Here is a 15,028-nt window from a genome sequence, read left to right on the forward strand (position 1 = left end):
ACACAGCTGGCCAAGAGGGAAGAACAGGAATGAAATGACTGCAGTACCAAGAAAAGGGGTTACACACTCTAGTCAGAAGGGAGAATTGTTAACCAGAAAGCAGGTCACCAGAATAGGGTCAAATAAAAAGCTAAGGACACTCCTCTAGAGATCTTTGGGAATAAGAAACTTCCCTGAGAGCAGAGATGGGATGGGGTTGGGGGCTGCGGTGAGGTTATCCCATACAAAAGCAGGCTTGTGGCCTCTGATTGGCCTTAGGTCCCAACCTGGCTTTAGGTTCTGTGGAAGAGATTGAATTTGTTGGGCTCTGGATGCAAGGTGTCTGATGGACATCACCCAATTCCTCAGGAGCCATCTCTGCTGCTGCTGCCACCTGTAAAAAAAAAGGACAGGTTACATTAGAGACAAGGGAATAGACACCAAAGAGCGTGTTGGTCTTTCACCCAGGACCATGGCATTGGTGATGGTGATGGTTACCACTCTTCCAATTCCTTCAAACCTAAATTCTCTTCTAGGGATTCAGATGAACCTTAAGTATGCTTCCAGAAAGAGTTATAACTGTTCTAAAATTCCTATCTCTGGGGAACTAGCTCCCAGGCTGATAAAAGCAAAACCATGATCCCTATACTTAGAGACAAGTTAGAAAATTCAATAGAAATAGAAGCTGTGAAACCCAGAATTATGAAGGGCAATTAGGATTAATCATCAACATAAGGTTAATGCAAGAAGGAGACTTCCAAGAGGGCCACCTATCTTTAGATCAGATCACCAGTTTGGATTTGAGGTTCTCTTGTCCAAAACGGCTTCTTCAAGAAGGGCTGTGAGGCAAAAAATTGTCCTGACCATGAAACAGAAAGAATGTCTGTAGGACAGCATACTTGATGCAATTTGGGCAAGTAGGCCTATCATACATTCCCTAGGCAGGGATGAATTTGCATGGGGACCAACTCCACATTCCCCCTGTGCTATCAGTTAGGGTGTGATGGACAAAATGTAAAGGATATATACTGGGATCTATTCCTTTGTCATCAGCAGACAATGTTCATTTTGCAGATCCTCTGCCCCTCTGACCTAGATCCATAACTATATCTCTGAGCTTCCCAGTGGTGCCTCTCTCCCTTCAAGATTCTGCTTCCAGTTTAAGAATGCTTCAGCCCTCCCCTCTCTGCTCATCAGAAGCTCCCAGACTCATATGCTCAGAGATGGCAAGCCCTGGAAGGGACTATAGATACATTGGGACAGGTCCAAAGAGGGTAAAGGAGTCTCAGCACCAGGGTGAGATGACCTACAGAATCTTCCCTACATGTCAGCCAACTGAGCACTATGTAGGGTTTAGCCCACATTGGAGCACCACATACTACCTTCCTTCTGCCTTATCAAAAGAGAACACCAAACAACTTAAAGCTAAAAAAAAAATTGGGAGAAGAGAGGAGTAGAGGGTCCCACCGTCCAAATCTCCCATAATCTCAGAGACTATCTCATTTTGCTGAGTTTTATAATCCCATCTCTCATTCAGAGACCCCCTCTTCCCACCTTAGTTTTACAGAAGAAATGTTTTTCTTCTACCTTTCCTTTTGATTTTTCTTTTCCATATAGCTGTATTGTAATGCAAAGGAGCCTGAGTTGAGATTTAGGGTGGCTTCTCACATTGCTTCTGAGGATCTTTTCCTGTGTCCAGCCTCCAGAGATGGTGGCAAAGTACTCTGTGAACTTTGGGGTAACTCTAAGGGTATCAGGCTCCTCGGCTGTGGCTGCCACTAGCTTCCCAATGAACCAGAGCTCTTGACTTTAAATAAAAATTGCACTTGTACAATTTGCATGTCATTGAAAGATTATTCTTTAAGGAAAAAATGCATAAAACTTCTCAGTTTTTTTACTAATGATTTTTAAATCTTCCCCTTCAATCTCTGCCCCTCCCCCCTCAAAATCTCACAACGATTCCTTTCCTAAGGAAGCCCAGGGCTCTCAGGAATGGGTGATCTTAAAGTGGGGGGCTCTATACTCATGTAGGTCAAGATTCTGGCCTCCTGGATCTAGTCTTGTCTGGCCGCCACTAATGTACTGTGAGACTGTGGGTGAGAGACTTCCCATCCTTAAGCCTCAGTTTCCTGCTCTGTAAATTGAGAGGTTGGGTTACATGACCTCTTTTCTGCTTCTGGCAATCTATGACTATAAGGGAGAAGATGCAAGCAAGCATCTTTCTATCAGGAAGTAAGACATTCCTGCCCTTCACACCTTCTCTCCCAGCCATTGCAGAGAGAAGCTCCCCTGTAGATACCTGCCTTTCTCATGCAGGCTTAACTAAAGGGACAAGTGAGTACCAGTAGGAGGCCTTCCTTTAAGTGCCAAACTCCTCCCATTAAAAAGAAAAGAAAGTGATCTAACTCTAATCCCGAATCTTGATAAAGCAGATAGGAGACTGAAGGCAGGTTATGGGGCTAGAAATATGATAAGCATGCTCCCCGCCCCCAACTCCTTCGACTGAAGCACACTTGGCTTTGTCCTAGGGAGCCCCATATAAGCAGTGGCTGCTAACCCAACATAACTGTGGATGAGAAGAAGAAAGCAAGGACATGTGTGAACACCTCCATAGCATCAACAGAAATGTCAATTCGATGTCCATACAATCACTCCTGTTCTCTCCTACTTTAGGCCTATATGTGCCTGTAAGAAGCCATGATGGGAGGGGAGACAACATTCTAGTCTGCCCCCTCCCCAAAGTCAGAAAGGAAGAGACAGTGAGATAGGAGCTACTTGGCTTCCTATAAATTGTTTTGTCCTTCCTCACAGCTGCAATCAGAAGCTAAGGGCTCCCGCAGGCCTTGTTCTGATCTGCTGCAGGCGATGGAGGGTTTTTGAAATGGAGAGGACTTGGCTGCAGCCCTGTTTCAGCTGCCGTTGGGGCTGGCTAATGGGCTCATTCAGGAAGACCCCCGCCTGCCACACTAAAGAGTCCCCTGCCGACCACCTCCCCAGTCCCAACCCAATTAATAAATGGGGGCTCCCACTTTATGGCTCTGGGAGCAGGAATCAGAGATACAAATGACCCCCAGGGAGGGACAGAAAAAGGCCTTCCAAGAATCAAGCCAGAGAATTGTGTATCCACAGGAACATGCTGCCACAGGCTTGTCATATCCCATTTTCAAAGCATTAAAGGGGAAGAAACTGGCAAAAGACTATTTCCTTTCCAGATCCAGAATGGGACAGCATTCTTGAAGGGCACACCCCAGCACTACACTCTCTCTTGCCTGGCTCTCCAACCTGCAAAGGGCAGGGTGTTGATTATCATCTGGACACACAGTACATGCTCCACTATTCTCCAGGGGCATAGCCTCCTCCTAGACTCTACAATATTGAGCAGACACACCCCATCAACTGGTTAACTTCCTACTTTTTAAAAACAAAGCAGTTACCTCTTACCATGTTTTTATCACCATCAACAGCACAAATATGTTCTGGGAGCATCATCTTGAGGCTACCTTTTTTCCCTAACCTCACATCCAAGTTATGATCAAGCCTTGCGTTCCTATGGACCCACTTCCTTTCTTCTGATTGTACTCGTCCTACTCTAGTTGCAGGTCCTCACTGCCTCGTGTCTGGGCAATAACAATAATATCATAGCAAACTTTTCTGCTTCCTTGACCAAGTACAGCTGCAAAGGTCCTCAACATCATTTCCATCTCATCATGTTCTGCTCCCTGTTACTGCCTGCCAAGTCAAATCGAAATTCCTCATTCAGATCAATAAGATTGCTCCTCCAACTTCATTTTCTAATATTCCTTTCCTGTACTATCCTAGTTAGTCAATTCACAGGCCTCTGCACAAAACATACATCTGCCCTCTTCCATGAGTCTCCTCCCTCTGTTCACCTTCCTCTCTTCGGTTCCATGTCCCTTATCTTCTTTACTTTCAAAGAATTGTTTTTGATTAACTCCACTTTTACTGATTATTTATTTGCTTTGGCTTCCTCTTATTAGGGTATTGTTTTATTTTATAACCTACATTAATGTGCTGACTTAAAAATACTGATTTCCCACTCCCCACCTAGGTAAAAGACTCATCTCTCTCACTAGACCCAGAAGTTTCCTAAAGGTGAGACCCTCCCCCAATTTTCTCCCCCAGAGGTTGTCCTATACTCAGGATATGATTCTGCTAATGATATTGCTACTCCCCACTGAAGCAGCCCTCATGGTATAACTCTTGAGATATATGAAACAACCATGAGGGACACAATCTTATTCTGTCAATTTTTAGACTGCCACCTGCCCCAAACTTTCCAAAATTACAAATTCAGTTTTATGATTTCAAAGTGTTACAAAACAAAGCAAAAAAACAAAAAGCAAGCATGGTCATCAAAGGAATTTATCTCCCAGATTTATAGCATAGAAACACTACTTTCTTTGAAGATACCTTAGGATGAGAAGCCTCATTTTGTTCCCTATTTCTAAGATTAATCCTATATTCTCAGGACATGACCTGATTTTCTAGAATAAAAACCAATCCCAGAGCCAAGAGTAATCTTGTTCCCTATCAGTCCTGCCTCTAATCATCCCATTTTATTTATTTATTATTTATTTTTATTTTTTATAAAGATGACCAGTAAGGGGATCTTAACCCTTGGCTTGGTGTTGTCAGCACCACGCTCAGCCAGTGAGCGAACTGGCCATCCCTATATGGGATCCGAACCAATGGCCTTGGTGTTATCAGCACTGCACTCTCCCGAGTGAGCCACAGGCCGGCCCTTAATCATCACATTTTAGAAGATCTCCAGGAATGGAGAAGTTATGCCTGAGTCTCTTTCAATTGTTTAGTGAGTACTTCCTTAGAGTAACCTCATTCTCAAATGCTGACTCTTCATTTCCTCTATTTTAGCCCTATGTGGTTAAAGAGGAAAAAGTGGTCTACCAGTCCCCTTTATCTCCTAAATAGTGCTCAGGATAACAAATGAGATTTGCCTTTTATTCCACCCATCTCTTAGCCTCAAGGTGCTTAAGAATCAAGATGATAAAAGCAAAGAACTTGGCAAATTGCCTGACACACAGTGGGTACCCAACAATGTTAGTTTCCTTTCTCTCCCTTCTTCCTCCCAACACCACAGGTTACTCAACTTTTCTGGGCCTGTTTTTCCACTGGCCAAAGATGGCACTGAACTAAACAAACTAATGTCCTTTTGTAGCTCTAACATTCTGTGACTCTAATTCACATATTCTGGTTCGTTTGCTCTTCTATGCAGTGCCTTCATTTGGATCTAAACTGAGGGGGAAAGGAATATCAGTTTCCAGGTTGACCCAAAATATGTAATACCACTTGCAGGAGAGTTTTAAAACTAAAAAAATACAAACAACTTTTAAACGTGATATATCCATGTCATTCCCTCCTTATTCCTGAATTACTCTCTTTCTGTAGATAGCAATGCTAAGCAAATGTCCCTATGTTATTTGCTTATATTCTCTAGCTTCCCTAGAGAAAATACATCCTCACAGTATCCCCCAGCCTAAGTGTTCTAGGCCCATCCTCAATCCCTGAAGGTAACTGTAATCAAGGGTAAAGATTTACGCACAGTGCTGCTTTAACAGGGCCTCCCTGAAATGAATCATAAACCTGTAAGGCAATTATCCCCTAAATTTCACTAGCTCAACCATAATTTTTCCTTCGATCCCAGATCCTCTTCTTTATAAACAATTATACTCTAAGTATCTTTCTGTAGCCCAGCTACCAGACTACTCTAATTCTCCCTTTTTACCCTTATTTCTACCACTTCCTTACATTGCTTCATCTCATATGAGGCCTTTGGTCCCCTAACAGAAATTGCAAATACGAGTACAAGGCCAAACTCAGAAGTTCGTGAATTTATAAAAGGAATCAGGCTCCTAAGTTTTCTCTAAGTCTTTGAATTCAGCCTGTTTTCTCTAGGGCCGAGAAATCACTCAAAAGTGCATTGGCCTTAGTGAGGAAGGCTGTTAGCCTACAAGTTGATCCTACCAAGGGTGTTCCTCATTAGGCATTGTTGTAGTTCTGAGACATTGTTGTACCCCTTTCAGAGATAGCCCACCAGATAGACCCCTTAGGTGGAGAAGATATCCTGCAAGATGACCTAGGCTTTGTTCTTCAGTTAGCTCTGACTGCAATGTTGTGGCCTTTTTAAAGGTTTTTTCATGCTGCTTCCCTCAGGGATGATTTGGCTTAGACAAAAAGTCCTTCGTTCCTTTAAAAGTATCAACATTATCTTTACTTTACAATCATGCCAGAGCAAGACCTATCTATTCACCTATTTCCAGGACCTAAGGAACCTATGTCTAAGTGAATTTAATTTACTTCATGGCTTTATTGTCTTATTCCAGAGAAGCATGCTGTAGCTGAGGGCTGCATATTGAGAAAGCTTCAGTAACAACTACCCATCCAGAGGGTAGTAAAGACAAATCCCCTATCAGTCTCTTACTCTCAACCTTGAACTACTAATTTTTGAGATAAGAGATATAATGAGAGCAATCCAGTGGTCAAAGCGTTTTGGCACCCCAGTGATTAATCACCAGGGCATCAAAGCAGCACTTAGCTTTCTCTTGGATACCACAGCCCTCTTTCACTAAGCTTTACTTCCCACAGACACCATCTGTAACTGAGCTTAGAAATGTCATCAGCAAAAGCAATAATCTCAGGATATGGCAGAAGAAGATGAAGAGGTAAAGGTTAAAAGAGGAAAAGGAAGACCGAAAGATGACTCCCTGCCTTTCCTGGCCTGTAAAAGAATCTCTTGTACCCCACATAACATGACTTAAAAGCTCCTCTGATAGCTCCTAGTTATAAGTTATTTAGCTTTCTCCTTTATCTCCCACCCCATAAGTTGAGGATCCAGATAGACATTTGTCTTCTGAATTGCCTCTCATTACTCTTCAAAATTATAAAACAGCAATAATTCTAAATACCCAGCAGGGTTAAGCAATCAACACCTATTGCAGGCCTAAATCATTCCAGTCAGATGGTGAGTGGGGAGGAGAGAGAAAAATAGGAAAAGAAATAAGTGGATAGATGGAGAGACCACTGCATACAGTGAGGAGGGGGACAGCATCACCAGTAATTCCTTTAGGTGTCGTACTCCCCCAAATTTTTCCAACCCTGGCTTGGAATAATCTCCTCCAGATGAGAAATGACACACCTAGACAGTAAAATTAACCAAGTGTCCAGGAATGCTCACCTTGTCTCAGGAAAACCAGAAAACTCAGCAGTTTCACCTCTCCCTAGGAATGGTTGAGTAGTTCCTCACTTGAGGAATTCCCCATTCCCACTCCCAAGAAGACTAAGCTGTGAAAAGAGAAGTCACTCAATAGCTAAAATAGCCAAACTATGGGGCAATCTTTAGTAACAATGAAAGTCCCAGTTTAGCACCAAGAGCATTAACAATTAACTTTCTTGAGGCATTAAGCCTACCATAAAATAAGGATGCCTGTCTGGGAAAAGATAGTGCCTAAGAAATTTAGGTACTGAACAGTATGGTTTCTAGCCAGAAACGGCCCTGGGTGTGACAGAGAAAAAGTCCAGGTTAGTTAGGTCCTCAGCCTTCAGGCCCAGAATTGAAGAGACAACCACTACTATAAAGTGGAAACAATATTCTTTCGTATGTTGAAGTTCACACCCCTAATCATGAACTTGCACTGCTAAAGACCTAAAACTAATTTCTTTTCTCTGGAGACTAACCAGGAACACATGATTCCAGCAACTGGAACAATCTTGAGCTCTCCTTCTCCTTCTGGGTTAAAAAGGTGTGATAGCCCACAGGCAAGGGAACGCCATATTTAAACTTTGAGGATTCAAAAACAGGCTGGCAACCCTCATCACCACCAGTTTTTGAATTCAACTTCCTCTTGATATCCCTTGTCCTGGTGTACCCCTTAAACTTGTATGACTTGCTCACCCTACTTACAATTTCCGTATATTTATCTCCCCTCTTCCTTTCTTTCTCCTGATGGATTTTATCTGCCCTTTGCCTACTCGTCATAACTAGCAGAACTGCAGACATACTACAAGGTAAAATTTACCCTCAAGTGTTCTAAACCAAGAAAGGGAATGGAAAGCAATTCTGTCCTCAGGTGGAGATGGGAAATTTTGGAAATAATACAAATTTTAACCATTAGACAACTTTGATTCACTTGCTGGATTGGTAATGCATCAGGAAATCTAGCTAAGTACACTAATCTCCATGCTGACCCTGCTCTTTACCAACATGAGAACTGTGGTGGGGTCGGGTAGTGGGTAATCTGGTTTAAGAGACTATCCTTTGGGTCTAATCAATCTCTTACTGACTTCCCTTGACGACAGTTGAGCTCAAACTCACTTACCTCTCCTGTCAGGAGGAGTCAGGGTAAATGAAGCTCAACTCTTTTGATGGCTTGGTACCATCATTATTTGCTTAACTGTTTTCTATATACATATATATATACACACACACACAAGCGTGCACACACACATATGTATATATATACATATTTTTTTTGGCAGCTGGCTGGTACAGGGATAGAACCCTGGACCTTGGTGTTATCAGCACTACACTCTAACCAACTGAGCCAACCAGCCAGCACCGTTTTCTACTTTTAAAAAATCACATTTTATGGTTTTTCCTCAACTCATTTTTTATTCTCTAGTTCCTAGTCTAGTGTTTTCAAGCACCACTTCAAACCCTGAGAACATTTTTTTTGGTAGTTTATGAGTCTGCATCAATTCTGAGACAGAAAACCCCTAAGATAGATAAAGTGGAGGAAAAATGTCCTTTATACATGATTAGATATGCTCAAAGGGTACAGATTAAGAAGTAAATGCAATGGAGCAAAAGTGGTATAGTAACAGGAAATATTTAATTTTCCAATCTCCACTTTCCATTTTTATAAACTGAAAGAAAAAAATTTAATATATTACAAAATATCTGTACATAGACAAGGTACACCCGATGGGGGGGCAAAAGCAAGAGAGAGAAAGAAATACAGTGTCAGGAACCTAAATCAGGGAGAATGAGGTGGCAACTGACACTTTTCTGATGCAGCATTCTCTCTCAAAGCCTGCTGGTAACCATTTTAGCACTGTAACTATATATGCATATTATATATACACACATACAAGTGGTGGGTGATGTCTATGGCAAAAGCTAACAGAAGTCCTACTTACAAATTTGTGCTAACTGCCCTGCTTAAACATATAGATCTGATGTCATTTTCAAATCCTTATCATTCCTATGGACAGTTGAAGAAAAACTAAATAAACTGGATTAAGCATATTTGTTTTTCAAAACCACAAAAATGATCATGGTCAAACCAGTTTTACCTCCCATTCATGAACAGAATCAGATTTCTCATCTGTTCAAAATAATGTATTTAATAGACTTAATATATCCCATGGTACAATAATTAAAACACCAAAACCACTTTTGAATGGAATTAATTTGGTTTGTGATTTTTGAATAGTCAAGTTGAAATTCTGCCAAACCTTTACTTCCATCATGTTTATAGATAACATAGCTGAAAAATTAATACCTTTTCTTCCTCCACAAAGATTCCAGGATATTTAAATGAGTTTCTTTTTTCCTCTGCTTTTAGAAACAGTCAAAGTTATCAAACTTTTTTTTCATTTTAAAGGTTAGTCTTCCAAAATGGGGGTGGGGGTGAGATGGGATCATACATACACATACACATACTCATACATACACTCACCCCCTTCCCTAGGAGGGATGGGGGAATGGAAGCTTAAGTATATTGTTTAGAATATTTGGCGTAATTAAAAATAAGGGGTCGGAGAAGAAAGGGAAAAGCATTATTTATGAATGCCGATAACCAAAATACAATGAAAATACAGAGAGAATTTTATTCATATGGGATGGGAAACCAATTTTTTTTCACTGAATAGATACTTTTGAAAGTATCCCAATCTCAGATTCTTTAATCAAAAACAGGGGAGAGGGGCTCAATATCTCAAATTCAAATATTCTAAAATACAAAGGCCCATGTCTGAAGACTACAAAGCCAACAGACAGAAAGTTCAGATGAACTTTAATGCAATTTACCAATGGCATGTCAGTGAGCCTAGCAAATCTAATTGGACACACTGGTATAAAAAGCCATCAATGCCAAAATGGCTAGTTTTTCTTTTTAATCAATGTTTGGCCCTGAGGGAAAGGCCAGACCAAAAACCAGAGAATAAAGAAATACACACACCCATATCTACCTATTTCAATAACTGGGGAAAAACAGTCTTCATGTAAGTATCTGAAGGAGGTTCTTCTTTCATTTCTTTAAAGTTTTTTTGGTTTATTTTATTTTATTTTATTAATGTACCTTTCTCTTATAAGTAGATTTTGTTTTTTAATATAAGAACATGGAACATGAAACTTCACTTGAGTTTTTAGAACTATTCTCCAAGATATTAAAGAATGTTTGCCTTTTCTTTGTAAAAGGGGGCTAACCTACCTTTCACAAAGGTCTAAATCTGTGCAGATTAATTATATGACACGTATCTGCTTTTAAAACACTCCATATGCTGGTATTCACATAGAAATGGAAGCCAGAATAAGAAGCCTCCCAAGTTATCCCACCCTAACAGCCTTTCCCTTTTCCATTTCCTGTTTATAATAAGGAAAAGTTCTTGCCAGGAAGTCATAATTTAGCCCCTTTCATCCAAACCCAATCCCAAACTCCAATCAACTCTCTCTGAAGGAAAATCCCTAAAAGAACTGGCAGGATATACATGCTGGGATGTGTATATGTCAATACTGTTCTTTTTCATGGTATGCTGTTTTCAAATTATTTTTTTTTAAAGTTATCAGGTATTGATATATTTTCAGAAAAATATTCACCCTAAACTAGGTTAATTTCCATGTATTTTCAGGATGTATTTTTTTCTCTTTGACAATATCACAATGCTCTGGTTTTTTTTTTTTTTTTGACATAAAAATATATGTGTAAACAATATGCGAACTGCTCTTACTAGCCCTCTAGGTATGGAGGCATCATCTCTAACCACAGCTCAGCAGCAATGTCCTAGGCTGTCTGCATTTACAAATCAACTTCCCCATTAAAACATGGTTTTAAAAAAACAAAGCACTTTTGAATTGAAGAGTTACAGAGAACAATATAGGAGTTTGAATTTCCTTTCCTTTATTTCAAAAAAAAGTAAAGAATTATCCCAGGTTCTTGGGCATCTCAACGATTATTTTTTTCCAAACAAATGCTTCAAAAAGAAAGAGAGAGAAAGAAAATGGGCAAAAAAGGAAAGAAATTGGGTAAAGTCTACCTACTTGCCCAAGAATGCCACTTTCTACAACCTGCTTTAGTAAAGAGCAGGGAGAGGGGCATATCTTTTGTTGAAGTGGAGCAAACTTTAAGGATGAGCAATTTATTTGGAAAAAAGATATGTTCAAGATGCTCAATGCGGAAAAAAAAAGTGTTCTCTTAAAAGCAAAAATGTGAGATGGTGGAGGAAGAAAACATTTATTTAAATCAGCCAGGCCACTCTGTTTCCCTTTTATAGCAAATGCCTAAGAGCAGCAGCTCAAATTTTATGAACACCATTCTCTTTAAGGGGGCGGGGGAACCCACCCTAAATTAAAATTCAAAAGAAAAGAACCACAAAAAAAAAAAACAAAAAAAAAAAAAACAAAGAAAAACAAAAAAATACCCACCCAAACTTCAAAAACCAAAGAGAGCCTCTCCTGAGCCATCTTAAAACTGAAACTGTTCTCTCTCTCTTCTGCTCCAGAAGTGTAGGCAATGAGCTAATGAAACATTTACTTTTCAATTTAAGGACCCTCTCCATATTCTCTACTTATATCTACTAAGTAGAGTTGAAGTAAATGTTCTAGCTATATAGCCTATTCTGGGGAACTGGTGTCAACATCTTTGTAAGTCGCCTGCTAGTAGCAAGTGAGCAAGGAATACAACAGACAGCTTTGCAGTAGCCAAATGCAGATGATTACCTCGCTCAGGCAAGTGATTTCATTAAAGGTTCAGAGAACTGGATGGAAGGATGGATAGGGAAGGAATCTTTCAGGACACTGAAGTCTCTGTGTTAGTAAGGAACTCCTCTCCCTCTTCCCCCTCTTGGTGGGACTCTTGTAGGCCCCCGATAGAGTTTTCCATAAGCAGAAGACTGAGCTGGGGCCCCCCAGTGAAGGCCTGCTCCTGAGCTGCTGACCCCAGTGGTTCCTGGTCCCAGCTCCCCGTAGTTTTGCAATTTGGTCTCTGCATGTACCACAGAGTTGCTGCTTCCCTCAGCCTTCAGGAATGGTTGCCCGACCACTGACTGTAATGCTAAGGGGACCCTGGCAAAACGGAGGTCCTGGTCCCCTGGGAACTGCACTGACCCTGTGCCCTGGTAACTGCTGGACTCCCCAAGGTGGCTCACAGAGCCTGAGAAGGTCCTATTCTTCACCAGGGTCTGGACCAAGGATTCTGTCAAGGCTGGACCAGAGTTGCGTTCATCAGTGTCAGTGGCACTGAACCCTGTTTCAGGCCCATCAGTGTTTCCATAAGTCCTGTTTGGATGGGGTCGGGTGGAGTACTCCATTGGTCTCAAGGCCTGGTGCTCATGTGGCAGGTGGCCAGGAGGCTCTGCTTCAGGCTGGGATAAAAGTTGCAGCAAGGCGGCTGTCACGGCTGGATTCAACTCCTGGGGGGCGCTGGAAAGATCGCCTTCAACCAGAGGGGGTGGAGGTGGCGGCGGTGGAGGTCCGGGGGGCTCAGGGGGCCTCTTCTCTGGTGGAAGAATGTGAGGAGGACATGCTGTGGAAGGGTTACTTCTTTTAAACACCATCTTAAAAATCACATGTGATTATAAACACAAACACACACACGCACACTGCCCAACATAAACAAATAAATACAAGTAACCAGATATATAAAGAATAAAATCTTGGGATCAGTAAAATGCAATTTATAAATAAAACCAAGTGATCAAAAGTAAAACAGTTGCATTCCGGATCTAACAGCTGGTGTAAAAAGATCATATGTTTGAAATGATTGTACTGATTTTTGTCTGAGATTTCTTCCTTAAAGAACTATTCTAATATGTAGGCTGTTGGAAGCCTCCCAACCCTTTTGCTGTTAGATCAAAACATTAATGAAAATAAAGCAGAAAGAAGGAAGATGAGAGGACACAATATACACGCTGTGGTCACATTTCTAGGACACAATCTTGCTGTACAACAGAGACCTTGCATGGACTTGGCTAACATATTTTACAGAACATTTGATGATAAAAGGTTAACCTGAAATAGAACTTAAAGAATATACAGGAGAGATGAAATCAGGTGAAAACTTTTCATTACCGTCATGCATAAAAATACACTTGCTTCTCCAAATTGAGTCACCTCTCCCCATAATCATATTCTGAAGAAGGGAATATTAACCACCATAATGTCATTCAGCTTCCTATGTTACAATAATTATAAAGACAAAACTAATCTTCTATTATAATTTTCTATTTTGTTGTCCTACCTCCTGCATTTTTTCCATGCTATGAAAAAAAAGTCACTATAGCAGTGTCATGCAGAATGGGCTGTTGATAAACATCTGTTTAAGTTAGAAACAGTAACAAGAACTAAGTATTTAGAAATGTATTGAACTAATACTACATTCTATCTTTATAGAGATCTTTGTCTTTCTTGAAACACTTCCCCAGACTTTCCTTTCCAATGCTAGCTAAATTTGCCTAAGCATAGCAATCATCGTCTGATAATGAACTCCTGCCAAGAGAGGCGAGGAGAGATGTAAAATGGCGTGAGTTTGAGGACACACAAAACCACCAAGACTTAAGCACTGTCAGAACAGTGCCTTTAGAGAATTGGGAGTCACCCTGCAGAAGAAAAGGTTTAATGTTAAGACTTAGTATTTTGGGATATCTTCCAAAGGACTGATATTTCTTTTCTCTATGGAAGTGTATTTTTAAATGTTCATATAGTCTTTCATTATCTGAGCTAGGGATATAGAGTCATTACTCAGACAAGCCAAAAACAGTTTTTGGTTATAATTAGATTTTTTGGTAGCATATTTACCTTAAATTGTGTAAAGTCAATCAGTAAATAAGTTTGCATTCCCTTAGCATGCAGATGAAAGTACTCTGAAAACACTACAAAATCGTAGGTTTGTGTAGTAAAAGGATGAAGTCAGGTGCTATATATAACATACCAGGGAGGTGACAAACAGTTCTAGTTTGTCCAGGAGTAAGGGGGTTCCCAGGTTGCCAACTTTCAGTTTTAAAACCAGGACGGACAGTCCAGGGAGGAGCTGGTTACCCTTTATACATTACCTACCCAAGTTACTTGACTGACTGGCTAGGCGGCAGGGAAAAATAAACTTAACTACAAAAAATTAGCCATGGAAAATGTATAACTTGGAGAGTAGACATCCTGAAAAAGGAGTGCTAACTGGACTACAAGCATCTATGGATTTCAGAGCTTTTTGCTGTCAACACTACATATCTCCTTATATGTAAGGACATCACAGTACCAGTTATTTTTAAAAGCATTGGACTATATATAAAATGGAACACAACATTTTTTTAGTACTGAGGGCAAGCAACTTTAAAAATGCATAACTGCAAAAACAGGCAAATATGAACTTATATTCTTCCAGGTATACTTTTTTTTTTTTTTGCAGCTGACCAATGTAAGTATCTGAACCCTTGACCTCAGTGTTACCAATACCATGCTCTAATTAACTGAGCTAACTGGCCAGTCCTACACCACTTTTCATATTTAAACGCTGCCTTTTAAGTAAATAGCCATTGTGTTTCAATAAAACTAATTCTTGGGCTCAAATTTTTTCACATGTATAAAATGAAAATTCTGTTCCAAAGTAGCAAAGCAGATGGATTGTAAAGAACTATTAAAGTAAGATTAATAAAAGTACTTAAAGGAATTAAAAATAAAATATGAATTATAAATTATATTGTTCTAAGATTTAATGTGTTAATGTTGCCATATTAATGGAGAGAGGTATTAACAAAATGTAAAAATAACTTAAAAACTTCACTTGACTCATTAGATTTTAAC

At 40.2% G+C, this 15,028-nt stretch overlaps 1 protein-coding gene across 10 annotated transcripts in view; it reads right to left on the reverse strand.

Moving 5' to 3' along the window:
• The window catches only part of CDK12 (cyclin dependent kinase 12), a 70,500-nt gene that overhangs the window by 18,095 nt on the left and 37,377 nt on the right, over nucleotides 1–15,028 (reverse strand). For 6 of the 10 annotated variants that reach the window (XM_063113247.1, XM_063113248.1, XM_063113244.1 and 3 more), the window contains exons 14-15: nucleotides 12,341–12,758; nucleotides 267–373 (exon numbers count right to left, since the gene is read on the reverse strand). In XM_063113247.1, the coding sequence (XP_062969317.1) occupies nucleotides 267–373; nucleotides 12,341–12,758 (525 nt within the window). Of the gene's footprint in view, nucleotides 1–266; nucleotides 374–8,864; nucleotides 12,759–15,028 lie in introns of those variants that run through there. The other 4 variants (XM_063113242.1, XM_063113241.1, XM_063113250.1 and 1 more) reach the window with 3 other exon arrangements.

Source organism: Cynocephalus volans, chromosome 10 (assembly GCF_027409185.1).
Source record: "Cynocephalus volans isolate mCynVol1 chromosome 10, mCynVol1.pri, whole genome shotgun sequence".
Classification (NCBI taxonomy): domain Eukaryota; kingdom Metazoa; phylum Chordata; class Mammalia; order Dermoptera; family Cynocephalidae; genus Cynocephalus; species Cynocephalus volans.